The following is a 19,271-nucleotide window of genomic DNA, read 5'->3' as shown; positions in this document are numbered from 1 at the left end:
TGCCTTGACATCTGCTGGAAAGACTTGTTTTTCCCTCCCAAGTCACATGCTGACTTGTGATCTGATCATGAGATGCAAAGGATAACCTTCCAATATTTATTTTTCTCATCTGGAATTTTAAAAGGCAAAGGAAAAGAGTAAAAAGCAGTGTAAGGGGAAAAAAAAAAAAACAACCAAACCCTCGCCTCTTTTGGTTAGCGTTGCTCTAGGCCCTGTGCTTGCTGCTGGGACAGCGCAGGAGACCGTCCCCGCGTGATGGGCTGCACGTGTGCCCGCTGCAGCCATGATGGAGAGCGTCAACGCAGGGCGAGCATCATGGGGAGAGCATCGGTGCGGGCAGAGCAATTGTTGCTGGTGTGTTCAGCCACGTAGACCCCCTGCTCCAGCACAAGCACACCCGTGTGCAGGCAGAGGTGGGCAGGGGCTGCCTGTCCCAGGGTGACCTGCACCGGCACGGGGTGGGGGGAGCTTATCCCCCCGCCGGTGGCTGCCTAAAGCTGGCCCTGTGCCATCCTTCAACATGAAACATGTATGTTTGATTATAAATGTCAGAGTAACATTTTTTATAACAATATCCCGATGTAATCAGCTAAGCAGGTGGAGTTATTTGATACGCGCTCTAGTCCAAAGGTTTATAGTAAGCCCAGCTGCAAGATTAAACCAGATTCACCCTCAAATAAAATCCCCCATATCATCTTTGGGGAATTTTGCTAGCGCAGCTTGGGTATGTTTACTTCTGTGAGATGATGCCTATCAAGCACCAAAAAACCCCAGAAACCCATCATGGTGCTGACACGGGGGCTGTTGGGAAATGAGCGTTCAGGCTGCTGAAGGCTTTGCCGTGAGAGGAGCTCTCGCTGGGCAGAGACCAAGGCAAAGCAATGGGGCAGGGTTGTTTATTTTCCGAGACGGAGAGGTGTGTACCATTGACTGCCAAATTTGAATAAGGAGGTTGCTGCCCACGGTTTGCATACATGCAGCAAACCTGACTTACACGTACGGTGGGATTACAGTGGGAATGGCAGATTGAGATCAGCAGTATGTGTCTGTCTGTCTGTCTGTGCATCTGTTCAGTGCTGGGATTAACTACGCAGAGCTGGGAAATGCAGCAGGCCGTGGCTGTACTTTCCAAAATCCCACTGCCAAGGGATGGCCCTGGCCGCACGCCCGCCGGGCAGCCGCGTTCACGGGCAGGGCCCAGGCTGGGCGTCCTCTGCGGCGGCGTGCGGGATGACCGGCCCGGCATCATCCCCCGGTTACTCAGTACCTCCCCTCTGGTGCTGCTGAGCGATCGTGCGCTGTGCCGGTGTCCTGCGGTGCCCTGCCGTGCCACCGTGCACTGGTGGGTCCCTCAGGGGGTCCCTGCACGCCCAGGCTCGGGGCGGGGAGCACGGGAAGGCAAGGACCGTGTCTGCAACTACAGCTCAGCGAGTGAGAAGAGAGGTTGAAGCAGAAGGGCGCTTGTGGTTTCCTTCGAAACTAAAAGGCCCCATAATATTTCAGGAGGCTGGTGGTGTCAACGAGCTGCTGCAGAGCGCTCCGTCCCGGGGGCTGTTGGTACGTGCTGAGCTGGCCGGTCCGCGGAGGCTGAGCCCCAGGTCCTCGGGAGCATTCAGAAACTTCGTGGTCTTCTGGGAGAGAGGCGTGAAAGCCTCGTACCTTCCTGGCTAAAGCTTGCTAGTCCCCCGGCTCTGCCTGTCCAGGGAGCTGCAGGTTTGCAGGGTCGTGGGTGGCTGGACCCGACCCGCGCCCCTGGCCCCAGGAGGGTTGATGGAAGGGGGGATGCTCCGGGCAAGGCCAAAGGCACGGCACCCGTGCGTGACACGCTGTGCGTCAGCCTGACGCGGGGTGAAAAACTCCGCCGTGGCTCCCCTGGAAATAAGTAACTGCGAGAAGGAACATAAAGGGGTGGATGTGAGGCAGCCAGTGCAAACCGAGTTGCGAAAGCGCCGCCTGCAAGAGCAGCGAGCCCGGCCGCAGCCCGGCCACAGCTATTTCGGTGCCGAGAGAGGGCTGAGCGCGGAGGTGTTGCCAGTAAAAACGCACACTGGTGTCAAGCGGGGAGAGGAGGCGGCGGGACGGAGGGGCGCAGCCAAAGGGCACCCCAGCTAATAGGGAGGGCACGAAGGGACGGTGTCTGCTGGGTGCCTTCGATGTGGTGAATGGCGTTTGGACTGCGGTAGGAAGGTAGACTTCGACATTTCGGGGAGGATGGCTGAATGGTGGGTTTGCAGCGAGAAGTGGATAAACTCCGTCCTGCGAGGCCCAGCTGGCCCCTGCACCTTTGCCAGGACCACGGCATTCGTGAGAGAGGCTAGAGAGAGCTGGGACCTGATACGGTCCCTAGACTGAAAGTTGGGGAAGCGTGAACAGAGCATGATTTTAAATTAAAACCAAAGCATCCATAAAAAAGAGCTGTCTCTAGTAAGCAGAGTTATTTCTGATTTCAGGTTTTGAGAAGTCTTGAATGTGTTTAGGTCCGAGTTGTGTTTCTCCTGCTATGACATGAGCTTTACTTTTCGGTGTCCTAACCCACCCTCCCATTGCCCCACTTAGTGCAAAGACCAATTTTTTTATTGCAGAAAGCAAACTGTCCTCTTTCCTTGGGCAAATATTTCTGTGGCCTCTGCAACAGTATTAGCCAGAGGTGGTTACGGGCACGTGATGGGCTAACAAGGGGGTTGGTGTGCAGCCATCAGTGGTCCACGCAGGAGAGTGGCACACCTGCCTCCAGCACATGGGCCTTTGGAAGGAGTTTGGGTTTTCTGGACCTGACTGACCTGCCCCTGTGCCCCAGGGCATCTCTGAGCACTGCGATTTCCCAGTTAGCCGGCCCTTTGCCTGCCCCTAACAAAATTAGAGCAGGCCTGACCTAGAAAGCTGGATGCAGAAGTGATCAATAGTGATGGTAATTGGTTGGCAGCGCTGCCTGGAGGCTCTCGATGTCTCAGTCCCAAAATAAATAAATGGGTTGAGAAAAAAAATGTATGTGATCTGACTCCGCTGGCTGGGGCATCGGCTGGTGGGGGCTTCAGCCTGTGGTCCAAGGGCCACAGAGGGCATGGCTGCTGGCAGAGGGCTGAGTTTACCGTGCCCCATCCCTGGTGAACGACTTCGGTCCCCCTGGTTTCCCTTAGCGGTGCCGGTGTGTCCCCGGCGGCGTTGCTGCGCAAGGCGTTTGTTCGGCGGCAGCGGAGCGCGGCAGGCTCGGGCGGAGGGGAGCAGGTGCTGCTGCGGGGACGCGCTCACACGCAGCTCTGGTGCAGTCACTCCCCGTGAGGGCCGGGGGAAGGAGAGGCGTCCGCTCATCCCCGAGCGCGGTGTGGACACTTGCTGCTGGACAAGAACGTGGTCCCTGTTTTTACGAAAATAAACAAATCCCAAAGAACATCCTTTTGGAGCGGCCCCCTCCTGCCTGCTCATGTCCCCAAGGGACAACGAGGGCTTTGTAACTGCCCAGGGCTCTCGGGAACCAAAACAACCTCGGTATGAGCTCAGCGGCTGTAAATCAGCGGGCTCCGCTGGGTGCTATTGCTAGGGTGAGTTTAGTGCCGATTGCTTTGATCTGAAATGCTTTTATTTCGTGCCCTCTACAGAGATAGACACAAGGTCAGGCTAATGGCTGATACATGAAAAACGTATGTGGCCTTTATTGATTTTGCAGTGATTAATGATTCAAAGGGAGGGCCGATGATTCATGCACAGACGAATGGTGCCTGGGAATGAGCAACGCCGACCAAGGCAGCCTTTTAATTCCAGCATCCAGCCTGCTTCCCACTGCTCAGGGTACCAGGGCCGCTCTCGTGGGTGTCCTTGCACTGGGTGCACACCCGTTTGTACGCAGTGAGCTCTCGCGCCCGCGTCCGAGTTCTGTTTGCCTTGCTTTCGCTATTCGTTTTGGAAGGGGATCAAAAATCATGAACCTAAACCCTTACTGTAGTCTTGTTGACAATCCTCTTGAAGCTTTCCTGCTGCTGTCCCAGGTGGTCCAGGAAGAGAGTCCTTCAGAAGGGTAGGGCGCAGCGCCTTGCCCCGGCTCACGTCAGGAGGCGCCACGGCAGAGCCCCCGCAGGAGGCATCCCCTGGGTTCAGCCCTTCGGTTACCAGCGTGTGGTCTCTCAGTAAAGGAGCTTCAAAGCTGTTTGCTGTGATTAGCCTTGCGGGCGACGGTTTTTGAAATGCTTTTGCACCCCTGCGAGCCTGTGGGACTCCCTGGAGGCTGCCGACCCAAGGCCGTGGGGTGGGCGCTCTCCTCCTGCAGCCCCCCCCATCCCAGCCCACCCCGCAGACAGGGACCACAACCCTCCGGTTCGCTCTGTGCCACAGATGCAGCTGGAAACTGCATGGGGAAGTCATCCTAATTTTGGAGGGGGAAATCAGGCCCTGTCTGAAGGCTCTGGGCGGTGGTTATGCAACTTTCCTATCTGGTATTTGAGAAAACTTCCCCTCCTGGCTGTTTTAGCCTTGTGACTGTGACTGAAGTCATCGTGTCGGGCTCCTTCTGCTGGGCTCACTGCTTTTACACGGGCTGTCTCCCTGAGCGGGCCAGAGACCTGCTACATCTCTTAGGGCCCGAAATCTCGCTGCAGTTTGGGTTCCACTTGTTGCCAGCTCTACTGTTTTGGTTTTTTTTTTCTGTCTTGCAGTTGCCGAAGGCTAAGGGCAAAGACGTGTTCTCTCTTGGGCAGCGTCATGGAGGAGGCGATGCTTTGCTGTGAGAGCAATTGCTCGGGTGGGCGGTCACGCTCCTGGGGCCATGCCTCCATCACACCGCGTGGGGCGGTGAGTGTGGAGGCACAGGCAGCGGCACGGGGTTAAAAGCAGCACGTTCGCTGGGGATGGGGAGCGAGGCCCGAGGGGGAAACACCACCCTGGTGGGGGGTTCTTCAGCTTTGTTCCGTGTGGATGGAATTTCAGAGTTGGTGGGGATACCCACGTGTGTGTGAGGGGGGCAGATGTTGGGTAGCTCATCACCCAGCTGCGTGGCCAAGCGGGGCAATGAAGGATGACATATGGCGGTGCCGTGCTCCAGTTCCCGGGGCAGACTGGTTCCTCTTTGCGGTAGTCATTATATGGCAGCACAAACATGAACACAGGTGAAGGTCCAGAGGTACAGGCTGAGTTCAGGCTGCATGGATGCCAGTGGGCACAAACCCGTTCAGCCACGCGCAGGGAGGTGCGAGCCACCTGCAGCTCGCTCAGAGGCGCTGGCTCCCAGCCCGTCTGTGGTGGGACCCATAGAGATGTTTTGAACGTGCCGAGGAGATGATGCCGTGTACATTGAACTAAGCCCGTGTCCTTGTGCTCCCCCAGCCCGAGCTCCACAGCCCTCCCCCAACCCCCCGGGCTGGTGGCACCGCCTGAGAGCACCGGGGCCGACGTACCCCTGTCCCGAGCAGCCCCCGCGCTGCGGCAGAGTCAGGGCACACCGCCCTAAGGTAAGGGCACCAAAAAACCTTCCCAGTGGCAAACCAAGGTGAAAATGTCCACCCCACCAGTGGCTGCGGTGCAGTGCTCATGCTCTCGCCCTTCGCTTTGCCTGCCGTTAGCGCAGACGCTGACCGGCCCCAGACACCCGACGCTGGCTCCGGGTGTAATTGGTGACAGTCCCTGTTCAGGAGCGGCTGAGGGCTGTCAGCTCCCTCGAAGGGACACTTTGGGGACACGGGGTGTTGGCCCCAGTGCCGCCCCACTGCCCGCAACACGGCAGGAGAGGGCGGGAAGCATCACAGGGAGGCACACGGAGAGACACTGTGTGCTCCCAAATTAGCTACCAGGCCAGGTTGGTTTTCCTGTTTACTCCCTAAGTGGAAAATAGGAAGAGAGTAAAAAACCTCATCCCCTTGGCTATAAAAAGATCTTGTTGTGTGGGCACAGGAATTTTACCTTCTTTTCATTTTTCTTCCAGCCTAGCGGAGCCTCGGTGGCGCCAGGTGTGTGGCGTGGGCTGTAACAACAGGAATGCAAACGGAGAGGGATGCCGGGAATAGCAGCTCCTCTGTAGGAGAGAGTTCTTCTCGGGCAGGGAACTGGGCCCATTCACCAATCTGCTGGTGAACAGCCGTATCGGGGTTTCGCAAAGCGTGAGGGTCCCAGGGGAGCCATGCAGGGTTTGTGTGGGTTGTGCTGGGGACACACAGCCCCTACCGGGAATACCGGCACTGCCCCAGCCGGGCTGCAAGGCGGCTGAGGGCCACTCACAGCTCCAAAGTGTGGGACAAAAGGTGAAGAAACCACAGCATCCCTACAGCGTTTAATGGGCAGATTGCAATAAAAAGGTTGGGTGGGTGGGTTTGGCCAGCAGGAGCGAGGGGTCGGAGCAGATAAGACACTGCCGCGCCGGAAAACTGGCCAGGCTGCGTTTCAGGCTTACGGCATCAGGATGAGCTATTTGGACCCTAAACCCTGCAAGCCCAGAGAGGTTGCTAAACTTTGTTTGCCTCAGATTGTTTGTCCAAAAAGATACCGAGAGATGAACTCTTTCTTCCCTTCGTAATTGGCCATAATCTTATCTGAAGCCTCCAAAGTGTCCTAGAGACTCCTCAAGGAGATAACAACCAAACAAAAAAGAAGTCCAAGAGCATTTATTTCTGAGGCTTGAGACTGGGGAATAGCACAAGTTTCTTGGCCGGCTTTGGTCACCCTTATTTGTCACAAAGGGAAGGAAAGGACGCCCAGCACTGCCAATGTCTTGCTTAGGTAGCGACTGAGCTTTCTTGCCTCCTTGCTCCTCTGGATAACTGAAGCTGTTTTGAGGAGGAAGGTCTCAAACCTGATTTAGCTAATAACTAGGAAAAAACACTGCATGGGAGCAGTAGGCTACAGCAGCCCATGTCTCAGGCGTCCGGCTGCCTAGGCCAGTATGGTTTAACCATCTCCCACCAAAGGGTATTTCTGGTGGGTATGCTGTGGGGCTGTGGATACCCTCCAGGCGAGGGGCTTTGTCATGGGTTCGGTGGTGGTTTCAGGGTACCTTTTGCTCTGCGTGGTTTGTGGCTTCTCACTTGCCAGAGGAGCCTCTAATAATCTCACCATGGACTTTGAAAAGTATGTGCAATTGTAAAAAAGATCCCCCAAACAAAGTATTTCCTTTAAAATTCAGTTCAATGTCTGTGTGCCTGACTGGTCTTAGCTGGTCTTGCCATAAAAGATTTTACAGACTCCGTGGCTCTTTTTTAGGGTCTATTTCTGCCGGTGCCACCTGTAGTTGTCCATTTGAAGCAGCTGAGTGTTATTTGTGATGTTACCTCCACAGCACAAGGATTACCCTGTGCACTCACGGCCGTGTGGGCTTGCTGGCAACGGGGATGTCGCACGAGGGCTGGTGATCCGGAGCAGACCTGGTGAGTCGTAGGTGGCTTTGTCCACACTGCATGGCTCACCCCCAGCACCAGAGAAGCTCCTGGGCTGCGCACCCTTTCCCGTCACTGAAGCTCTCTGCTGGGGGGGGGGTTGTGGACACCGGAACGGGACGCGCCATCCCAGCAGCACTCACACTGGGCACTACTGGGGGTGTTCCCACTCAGGGGTCTTTGCTCATAAGTGGGATGAGCCCCGTTAGTTCCACAAGGGTCCATCACGCCCCCCCAGGGCTGGTCCAACCGTCACGTCCCAACCCTGAGTCTGTCTTAGCTCTACCTGTGATTTTTATATTGTCCGCAGCAAAACATTTACTGTGTGTCCAGCGAGCCCAGCTCTGGAGCCGGGACTTGGGTTCTGTGTTAATTATGGTGGTTTCGTCCAGGTCATGGATTAAAAATATGAAATTTCAAAGAGGGAAGAAGAAAATCCTTCTCTAACAAAGTGTCTACTTGATACTGGTTCACAGCTTAGAATTCGTTTTCAGACCTGTGAGTTGGCCAGGTTTTGCCACAGCTATTATGTGCTATATTACCTATTGCATGATTCTGGTTCTCAGTCAAAATACAATGCCAAGTAAGAGCTGTACCAACGGGTAAGCGTCCTGTATCAGCACCACAGCAAGTTACTGTGACCAGATCTGTTTTCTGTCAATCTTTCTTGATTAGCAGAAATAAACCATTTAAGGGAGGGGAACTGAATTAATCAGCATGTGCCTGGGCTCCGGGTCATCGTGACTCGCCTCTGGCATTATCCTGTTTACTCTTTCAAAATATTGGTATCTTACTTTTCTTTCAGATGAGTCCCTGCTGGAGGACCCCAGCTGGAGTGAGGGCAGGACACACGGCCGCTCCCTGTGCCAGTGCGGATGTCCTCAGTTAGTCCAGGTACAATGTGTGTTTTAGGAATGAAGAAAGTGAATGCGAAGGATAGATAAATGTAGGGTTCTTCGGAGCAAGGCAAACTAACGGGAGAAATGAGCAGTTCGCTACCCTACTGTAATGGCTTTATTAATACAAACCAGTTCACGGGCAGTAAGGACACTGTCAAAGCAAATTGATTATTTTCTACTGTTTTGCTCATCCGCTGCAAGCCTTTGGGCAGCCGCTCGCGAGGCTCTTCCCCAGCTAGCGAGCATGCCCTGCGCTTTGCTGTGCCCAGCCCCGTGCTCCTCCGGGGCTCATTGCCCCCGGCTGGCCTGGCTGCGGGGTTTTACCTGCTGCCGAGCCGCAGCCGTGCCCCCGCGGGACCGGGGCCGCCCGCTCCGCAGGTCATCTCCGAGGCAGCACCGCCAAAACCCCGGCGCAGGCCCCAGGGGAAGCAAGGCAGCCGCAGGAGGTGGCTGACGGCTGGGCGCGGGTGCGGGGCTTGCCTTGTGCCGCAGGAGCACAGGGGACAGGCATGGGGGAGTTAAAGCCCTTAGCCTGACTCTGCTAAAAACCCATGTTGCATGGTTTGTGTGCACAGGCTGCCCCAGTTCGCCTGGGGTTTACCACAAATTTTCATCATGCTTGCAAAATGCTGTTATCACAAATTGCGAAGAACAACCTCATCCTCATCTGATCAGAGCAAAAGCAGCACAGCTCTGCACAATGTCTCCAGCGTGTCCGGTCTGCTGAGTGCTCCTGTGGGGCACACGGTTATTGCTCAGAGATATTTTAGTTTGCTGCTTTGGGATTTTTTTTTTCATTGCAGACTCCTTGGCCTTGGCCTGTGAAAGCAGTTGGTAACCACTGCAGCCAGGGTACTCGCTGCTGAAGCTACTGGCCATGACATGACTTTTTGCTGAGGGCTGATGTGGCCTTTCTATATGCAAATGGGCTGCAGTAAAGCTGAGGATGTCAGGGAGCGTGTGTGGAGCAGAGGGTCTGGGCTTCTACCAAAGCCCTGCTGAGCAGAGGCGTGGACAGAGCTGGCTGTGAAGCCCAACGCAGCCTCTCCACTCCCTGTCCCATCGGGCGAGCAGCACCCCCTCAGGGTCACGCTGTCCCGCCGGGGCGAGGAGAGCAGGGCACCCGCTATGTCCCCACTGCCAGCGCCCGTGTTTCACCCCGATAGCTTCTTCCATCCCAATAGCTCCTTGTGCCCCGATAGTTCCTTCTGTCCCAGCCCTTGTCTCTGTGATGGGACAACGGTGCGGATGAATGAGTGGGTCCAGCAGGCAGGCAGTCTGGGAGGCTCTGGGTATTTCCCAGGAGCAAAGCTGCTGGTTCAAGTAATATGTTTAATAATTAGTACAAGTCCTGGAGGCTATTATTTAACCTGTGTGGAGGACACGAGCCGGAGGCACCGCATGGCTTACCAGCACCAGTCCCCACGACAGACCACTTTTGTGTGCCACTGGGCTGCGCTGCGGCTGGGGTGGAGGATGGCATGTGCAAAATATTGGGGAGCACTGCAGATTTCTTTCACTAGAGCTTACCACGCGCTTTCGGCTGTAAGTGAGCCAGGCCAGAGCTCAGCCCCTTCCAGCGCCTGCAGCCCTCCTGGGTGAGCCGCCGGCGGGGGCTCTGCAAGGTGGCGGGGCAGCAGGTCGGTGCTGGGGAGAGGAAAGCCCAGGTAACATGCACAAGAAATTAGGGCCTTCACAAAATGCCGTAATGAATTGCAGCCCCAAGTTACAGCTGTGCTCTGGCTACGCCCACAGCGTGCTGCAGGGACAGAGTTACCCAGATCAGTCCCACCACCACTGCAACGGCAGAGCATCTGTGTCGAGGGCCAGCACGGGGCCGTCAGCGCTGCAGGCACACAGGGCCACAGCTCCCACCTCCAAATGCCGTGTCATATGCTGGGATCATATGGTGCATCTTGCACCAGTGATCAAGTGACTCTGAAAATCAGGACATGAAAGTGCTTTGGCAATGCCAGAAGCAAAATGTAAGGAAAAAAATTTCCCCTCCCCTTACTCCGTGAAATTTCAATGTTGTGCAAATGATTTGGAATTTTTTGAAGTGCTAAAGGCTGACTGTGGGACATAAGTGTTTGACATTGGGTACAGGGATCTTCTGCTTCTAAAATAGATGAGACACTTCACAGGGGAGTCTTTAGACTTCCCAGACAAGAGATAACGGCAGAAACCTGATATTATTGGAGGCTGGCTGTAGGAAATGCAATTGCTAATGGCTAGTTTTGATGTTCTGCTGCACTTTGTACTTAAAAGTATATGTTTTCTCATGATGGGTGAAGGGAAGCTGAACTTTAAAGGCTTACCTTGCTGTAGCCAGAGGCCTCCAGGTGGATGTCCAGCTTGACTCCAGCCTAGGTCCCGGCACTGGGCAGAGGCTGGGGTGGTCCCACCCCCTCCCAAATTCTTAGTTTTGCACCTTTTCCTTTTTGCAGGTTCAAAGATCTTCTTATCCATTTGCAGAGAGTTAATTTTCCGAAGGCCTTTAGTGCTTTACCTGGGTGCCTTCGGCACTATCTGTGCAGGCATTTCAGACTGGTATTTTTGCTTTGTCCTGCAGGACGGAGCCCGCCCAGGTTTGCGAGCCGCAGCAAGAAGCTTTCTGGGGGGCTGATCTCAGCAAAGCCAAGTTTCACCCTGCTGCCTGAGCCGGGGTTTGCAGTGGCTGGGGTGTCTGAGCCTCTTGACTTGCTGTATGGATACACAGGGCAGGAACAAAGCAACGCTGCCCTGTCACAATTAGTGTTTCTAAATGAACACTGGGCTAATCGTTGAGGCTCGTATTTCCATTCCCACCTGTCACCTATGTCAGCTCACTTCTCGGCAACATCAGAGAATAACTCAGTGAGAAGAGCATTTTGTTTGGTATTACACAGCCAGCCGAAGCAGCAACTGAGTGATGGCATTACAAGGCTTTAAACACCTCCGCTCTTGGCGGAGCTGCCCGGGCGTGGGTGGGAACCGACCTCCTCGGGATCGGCCTCCCCAGCAGTACGGCTTCCTGCGGGCTGCGGCCGCCTGGCCCTCCCTCCATCCCTGCCCCCTCCATCCCTGCCTCCCTCCCTCCATCCCTGCCCCCTCCGTCCCTGCCTCCCTCCCTCCATCCCTGCCCGCCTCTATCCCTGCCCCCCTCCTTCCATCCCTGCCTCCCTCCCTCCATCCCTGCCCGCCTCCATCCTTGCCCCCCTCCCTCCCCCTCGACCCCTCCCTTCTCCCGGCGCAGCCCCCCCCTGCGGCGGCTCGGGCGGTTGCAGCGCACCGGCACCGAATATAAATTCTATACATATGCATGCAGATATACACGTGTGTGTGTGTACACACACACGCACACATATGTGTATAGGTATATAAATTCTATACATATGCATGCATATACATACACACATACACCCATACATATATGTGTATACATGATGTATATAATGCATATGTGTATTCAATTTACATAGGCATGTAGATGTATATAATTTTCTACCTATTAAAAATTGTAATATTTACGCCTAAAAGCCGGCTGTGCCGGTGAGGGCTGGGCAGGCTCGGGTGGGTGGTGCCCTCCCGGGGCGGCGGGGGGATGCGCGGGGCCGCGCTGCGGGGCGGTGCCGCTGGGCGCGGGGGGCAGCGCCGCCTGCAGCCCGGAGGGGACGCGGCAGCCGCGGCCCGGGCCCGGCGGTGCCGAGACCTGCAGCTTTTCCTTCTCTGCAGCAGGAAGAAACTCCGCATTTAAACAGCTTTCGAGCTGAGAGAGGACTACCCAAGCGCCAGCGCATCCACAGCCAGAACACGTGCCCTTCGTTTGGCCATTTTGGGAGGAGAACATCAAAACCCCGTAAAAGCCTGGCCAAAGGGTCACGCTTGCATTGTGGCAGTAGGACACCTTGCACTGTAGGAACGGCCTGAGGAGAACAGGAAGACGATATGGCTGCTTGGTACAACAATCTTAATTTATCCAAGTGTTTTCTCAACCCTAAAGCTACTACCCTTCTTGTTTACGTTGCTCCACGGTGAAATCTAGGTTTGTTGAGGAGGTAACAGGATGGGCATGATGCCAGGTCAGGTATGGCTTTTAAAAGATTAATACTTAAAAAGTCTTATGTGATTCAGCTTTAAAATATGTAATGGAGAAATGGGAAGAAACTACCTTCTTCTGGAGAAGTACACATTTTTCAAATGTATCATCTCTCTTAGAAATGAGTTTTCACATATACACATCTTGCATCCCATTAGAGTTGCTCCGCTTATGCTTTCGTACCAGATAATATCCTAACAACTTGTAAAACTGAAGTCAGTTGTGAAATATTTGCTGTGCCTGGCAGGAGTGAGGGGCAAAAGAACCAGAGGTAAAGCATGGGGAGTCCTGGCTTGGACCAGGACACGCACGCTGTAGCCGCAGCCTGGCAGCAAGCTGGTGCAGAGCAGCGTTAGACTGGAGCAGCCTGGTGGGGTGGGTATGGACATGGCCACGGGTGGGGGCCTGCAGAGCTGCCTCTCGCTTGCCTCCTCCCAGGCTTGAGTTTTGGGCTGACCAAGGCGGGGCACCCTTCACCTGTGTCCGAATGGTTCACAAGGTGACGGTTTAGGTTGGTTTGGGTGAGCAGCTGCAGGTGACGAGAGCGCTGCCTTGCAGAAAAATTGTAATAAATGGTTGAGTTTGATCTCAGTTGAACTGAAACAAGCTAAAAAAACCCCCAACCCCACATGGCACAACGCAGCAGCTGTGGATTTACGCCTGCTGCTGATTTCACAGCACTGTACGAGGTGGAAAAGCTGCTTGAGCTCCCATGTGTGCTGAAGCACAGGGGCTGCCGAGGATGTGTGGGGCCACAGCATCACCCCCCCTTTAGCGAAATCCCCGCCAAACACAAACCCTCCCCGTCACTTCAGCTAACACTCTCCTGAGAAACAGCTCAACTTTGCATGCCTCGGCCTTTCCCAACACATCCTGGTTCACAAGTTCAGCGCCTTCAAAGTTGCATCTGATCATTAACCCTGAAAGATCAGAGATTACTGAAGAGTTTAAACTGCGTGTTTGAGATGGCTGAGAGGCACAAAGTTCAGGCACAAATCTGTGCCCAAATCCCAAGACAATCTTCCCAAAGTTCAAGAGGCAGATTCAGACCGAGGGTTTCGGTTCAGCTGTGTGATGCCTGAGCATCGTGTAGGTTTGTGTCGTCTTTTCTTTTTAAAGCTGCTTTCATGCAGCTATTTCAAAAGTGACCATGAGTTTTGGGTGCTTCTGGCCTTGCAGTCTGTGGTGAGCGTGGCTGGGCTTACAGCTCCCGGGGACTTCAGCCGGAGAGACGGAAGAGTCCAAGTAAAAGCCCTGCAAGTCATAGTTCTTTATTTATGCCAGAGACTTTTCTAGAAAATGACTCTTTTCTTGTGCATTTTCTCTGTCACTTTTTTCCCCTGGTAAGAAGATAGGTACAGAAGAAAGTGCTTTTTGTGACCATGTTATACGTAAAAACAACAGCAGAAGACAGAAGCTCCATCTGTCATGGGTGGTTTTCTTTTCAGTTTGTTGTTACTTCCATGAGAAAGCTTTTGGTATCACAGCACCACAGGGAAACTTAGTTTGGGCGATGCCTCCCGAGGCCATCTGGCCCTCCCTCTTGCTCAGCGTGGGTCCAGCCCCATCGGGCTGCTGGGCGGCCAGTGAGCCCCTCGAGCCTGAACAGCGTGAACCACGGCACTGCGGCAGCCATTTCGAAGGATCTGGACGAGCGCCGAGTAGCAAAGACATTGGTATACTCCTCGATGGGATTTAATCTTAGTGCAACTCATTAGCCTTCAGGGTGGAAGACTGATGGTGCCAAAGGATTAATTTAAATCTAAATTCCTTAGGCATTGCCTCAAAGAATGGGAGGTGAAGGAGGCCCATGAATACAGCCCCGTCTGTACGGCAGTGGTCCAGCCCCAAATGCCCACAGCAAAGCTGGTAGAGGCCGAACCCTTCCAGCCCTGCTGGTGCAGATGCTCCTGGGAGTCAGTAAGGGGTCTGCTCCAGGCGGAGTGGGGCCCTCATCTCACCCTTCAGGAGAAGCTACCAGATCAGCCAGTCAAGCACGAGCTGAGGTTGTTGCTGTTTTCGTTTTTTCAGCTGTTTAAATTGCTGCTACTCAGCGAGCTCGGCTCAGCGGGTAAGGCTGGAGTCCTGCAGCGCAGGTGCTGTTAGGAGCTGATGGAAATGCAAGCTGAGCTGGTCAAGCGCAAGTGGTGCCGTTTGGCGAGCAAGAGACCATCTCATCTGCAAAGGGAGGCACCATCTCCTGCATGCTTTGCGCCGGAGCTGGGGTTGCTGGGGACGAGCCTGGCCAGCGCCCGGACGGCAGCAGGCTGCCCGCCAGCCTGCAGAGCACGAGAGCGTGGTGGCCAGCCTCTCACCACACCAGATACGAAGCACAAGGGCGTAGCTCCCTTTCATCTTTTGTCTTTCAGCTCCTAAAATTGTCCCACATATTGCCTGAGTGGGCTGGCATGTGTTCAGCACTGAAAACCAGATGTTGCCAAATTTCCAGTGGTTGTTCTTGGTGCTTTATGCTGTTACTTTAACAGAAGTATGCATGTCATGCCTCTTGCAAAAACAGATAGGATTTACTCCCCTCACAAGGGTCATCTCTGTTTTCAGCTGCATTCCTCTCCGCAGAGATGTCTATCTAGCTCAGAAATGTTGCTGTCAGCTTTCCATGAGCATGAATTCAGTAGCACCCTCCACAGCAACGCACAGACCTCTCCCAGCCACTTGCTACCTGGCCACCAAGCAGCTGCTTGGTTTGTGCCTGCGAAAATACGCACCTGAATATTTTGCCAGTAAAATGATTTTTTTTTTTTTTTGATCTGCAGTTTTAGACGTTAAAGCCAGAGTTTAGTCACCAGCTCTGTGCTTCCTACCCGGCTGCAAGTGCAGTACTGCAGAGGCTGGGAGCAAATCTCTCCTGCGCCGTTCAGACAAACCCCTCTGCCGTCGGCAGGGAGGCAGGCCGGCCGTGCAGCGATGGCACTGGTGAATGCAGGGGTAGGATGGCATCTTTCTGACTCCAGCTCAGCAGAGTTTTTGCCCTATCTTGGTTTCATGCATACTTGATGCAGGCTGTTAACAGAAGCCCTCAAACCAGTCCTACAGCTGCTGCTGCAGGCTACGCTCCCTCCAGCAGCCTGCCTTTCTGCAGCAAATGCATAGCATTTTTTGTAGTTCAGGGGTATGGACTAGAAAGAAGGCTGGGAAGGAGCACAGCATTAAAAATAAGCTAATACAGCACAGCAGGAAAAGTGTGCTAAGTAACCTCAGCACTCACACAGTGGCCAAACTGAGGCCTCTAGCAGAGTCTCCGAGATATCCGAAGAAATGGTGCCGACCCACATGGACCGAGGCTTGTCAAGGGTTGCTGCCAGCAGCAGCTGCTGAAGTTGGCTTAAGTTTTAATGAGCGTGGCTCATAGTCTTGCATACATCTTTGTGCCGAGTGCCCCATCACCCAGCTTCGAACCAGGAAAAATAAGCAAAATTCTTCCAGCAGTTTTCTTAGCATTTATTTTTTTTATACTTACTGGAAAAATAAAGTGGCACATTAATAACCATCTTCTCAGAAATATAGCAAAACAGTACAAGGGGAAGGGGTGGGCTTTTAGGGACAGCTTGGTTTTTGTGGGCCTATCCCTGTAACCGAAATTTAGTTTCCTTAATTAATTGTAAGTGCAAATCCCAGTAGGGAAAGAGCTTGCTACATGTTTGCAAGCACGATACTTCAGGCTGCCTTTTTCCCTTATTTTAAAAGCCCCAGAGAAAAGTGACAGCTACCTCTGGAAGAAAGACAGCTATGTACTGCCGTATACTGGGACGCTAAACAGTCAAGGCTGTAAAGTGGGAAATAATACACTGTGTTCCCTTGGTTCGGCAGGGCAAGCACGGCCACTGTCACCCCGTGGGGCTCTGCAGCACCGCACCCAAGCTGGAAACTCGGTGGCTTCTGCCTTGTCCACAGGAGCTGGCAGCACCTGCAGGTGCAGGTTTGTGTTGAAGCCAGGTACTGGGAACCACTTTCCACTGCCAGGGCCCTGGGCTAAGCACCACCGCGGAGCTGTAGAACCAGCGCTGGCAGTACAGGAGCCGTGCGCCACTGCCTGCGTCGCCTGCGGGCAGACTGCGAGCGCCCTGCGCAAGGGGAGCTTCCCTTCGTCTGGCTGTGGCTGTGGCTGTGGGTGTGTATATACGCATACACGTATGCGTCTGTATATACTTATATGTATATGTGTATTGCATATACATATATGTATCTAGACAACTTGTGTGATTTTATATACATACAAATGGTTTTATATACATACAAATATATGTATAGATAGGCATTTTGTATGTATAAATACACATATTTGTGTATTCTATACATTATTCTATACACACATAGAATAGATTCTATATACACATAATATAGATGTATACATACACATATACACGTTATATATGTGCGTATGTATTTATATGTATATATTATACATATATGTATATATAGACATTATACATGTATATATACATAACATGTCTATATACAATATGTGTATGTTATACATATATAAAGTTTATATATACATATATATGTATGTGTATATATAATATAAAGTTATATTGCATATAACATAATGCTATACTATATATATGTATATATAATGTTATATATTATATATGTAATATAACTTTTTTTGTTGTTGAGCTCAAACTGTCCCTAAGGAGCCTGGGGGGTGTAACTGGTTTGCAGCCCTCTCTGCAGCTGTGGGGTTTTTTATCTTGTTCTTCAGCCCTCAGGTTTGGCAGGAGGGCTGCGGTACCTTGCTGCCTGCCACAGTGTGTGGGTCGGGCTGAGCCCTTGGCTGGAACAGCAATGCCAGACCAAGCACTTACACCACGGGTCGTCGTTTCTTCACGCTTTGCTGCCTTACCTGGGAGCCAGCGCTTCACTGTACGAAGAGCAAACCAAATGTTGCTCCTGACTTGCTTTTGGCGTATTATCTGGCATCTGGGGGGAGAGGAGGTTTCTCTGTGGCCCTGATTATACACAGGAGTGTATATTTATTTCCCTCTCTTATTATAACTCTCTACCTTGGTTGCACTGGGAATTTTTCAATGCTAATATGGAGGTATTATAACTTGAAGGTGGTTCCAGTTCCATTATCATAGCAGTGGCTTATGCTGCTCCATCTTCTTTCCTCCCTCATGAAGGAACAAACCCCATGCACTCAGCGCCGCGTTCATGACAGCCTGTGGCTTTGCCCGCTCCAGCAGCGTCCGACCTGTCTGCGCTAAAGCGGGGGAAAGCAGGGGGAAAGAGACGATTTACTGAGCTCCCCATAGCAAACTGCCACGGAGACCATAGGTTTTTCTCAGCTGCACCCAGGCAGCCGTGCTGGCAAGGAGAGGTTTCATTCTGGGGGGTACGGGAGGGCTTGCCCTCCCTCTCTGCGTGGTGCCGCCAGCGTGCTCCGGCTCCACCGTGTGCCGCGCGTCCCCCTCGCACCCGGTGATACACACCCCTCCCGGGCCGCTGCCGGCTCGCCCTGCGCTGGCCATTGGGAGAAAGGTTAGGCCACCCACCCCTTGCAGAAAGCATAACCTCAGCCCCATCTATAGACCTCCCCAGAAGAATAAGGTGCACTAAGCCTCTTTCTGTAAGCTAAGGATGTGCGTGGAGCTGTGCCGCGGAGGACTAGAATTAGATTGGCGAGTTTCAGCCGTGGATCGCATCCTCGGGCTGCTGCATGCAGCTGGGCAGAGGGTCAGCGTTGCTTTGAAGAGCCTTTGGGGCTACGCTCTTCACCCCACTGCCCCAGGGACGCCGGGGCAGCATCCCTCCAGCAGCAGGGATGCAGCGGTGCATCAGCAATGACAGTTCAAACGGGGAGGTGAATGCCCAAAAGCCAGCAGCAGGCTGTGACACTCAAACCACAGAGACAAAACCTGATAAAAGGGTAAAGTAAAATCTGAGCTTAAGCATATTGTGTCAAGGTTGTTTGACTACAAAGGTCTGTGGACTCCCTCTGGAAGCTACAAACCACATCGTACGAGAGGAGAGGGAGAGGGGCGGGGGGGGGGGGGGCAGAGGAGAGAGGGGAGAGGGGGGCAGAGGGGAGAGGGGGGCAGAGGGGAGAGGGACCTACCATGGCAGCAGGCCTGCTCCAAAACACCGCATCGACGTGGCCACGTTGTCGGTGTCCTGAGCAAAAGGCCATCTCTGGAGCTCACGCTGCTATGCCATTCTTCACACAACCATTCCTTACATAGACACCTCCTATTTAAGCTCCCAAAAGCCTTCTGTGTACTTATGACAGCCATTAATTTAAATGTAAAGAGCTGCAGCACCCCCGCTACATTGCTGCACCTGAAGGTACGCCTGAGGCTCGAGCACAGCCTCCACGGCAGGGCTGCTAAGGTGGTCTCAGTGCTGGGAGGCATAAAATACTCTGTGACCGCCTTGTAAGTCTATCTTTTTGTTTTGTTATTTGCTTTTTATCTGTGCATGACTTTACTTAATAACTTTCAGGGGTCAGAAACACTTGTACTACAGATGGCTGTTGATTTCCAAAAGGGAAGCGACTGATGAATCGCTGCAGGTCCAGCTCCAGAAGATGCCCAAGTGCTGCTTGACCCAGCGTTCTCCATACGCCTGCGGGGAGTGGCTCCCCCAGCAGAAGCGAGGGCAGCGGAGACAAAGATGAATGGCTCATTTCCCCTGTGATGCACCACAGAAACAGGCTTTTATGAAAAATAGAGCACAGACCAAGACGGAAAGGGCAACAGTCATTTTCAAAGGTCACACATACCATTTCTTCCTGGCAAGTTTGTCTTCTGAGACTGACAAAAGCAGGACGGATCAAGTGTCTTCCAACAGACCTGGTTAAAAATGAAGTCATGTTACTTGGAGAACTGACAGTCCCACCAGAAATAATAGAGGCTGCTGACAGTTCTGGCTTCACAGTAAAAAGCATCTTCCCACGTTGTCAGAAGAGCTTCTCCAGTACGG

At 53.2% G+C, this 19,271-nt stretch overlaps 1 protein-coding gene across 1 annotated transcript in view; it reads left to right on the top strand.

The window, feature by feature from the left end:
* Window positions 1–18,962, top strand: part of BCL2L10 (BCL2 like 10) — a 35,450-nt gene extending 16,488 nt beyond the window's left edge. The window contains exon 2 of the mRNA XM_075160085.1: window positions 18,792–18,962. Within this exon, the coding sequence (XP_075016186.1) occupies window positions 18,792–18,848 (57 nt within the window). The 3' untranslated portion in view covers window positions 18,849–18,962. The remainder of the gene's footprint in view (window positions 1–18,791) is intronic.
* Window positions 18,963–19,271: the final 309 nt, after the last annotated feature.

Source organism: Calonectris borealis, chromosome 11, assembly GCF_964195595.1.
Source record: "Calonectris borealis chromosome 11, bCalBor7.hap1.2, whole genome shotgun sequence".
Taxonomy (NCBI): domain Eukaryota; kingdom Metazoa; phylum Chordata; class Aves; order Procellariiformes; family Procellariidae; genus Calonectris; species Calonectris borealis.
This window is presented reverse-complemented; position numbering and strand designations above follow the sequence as displayed.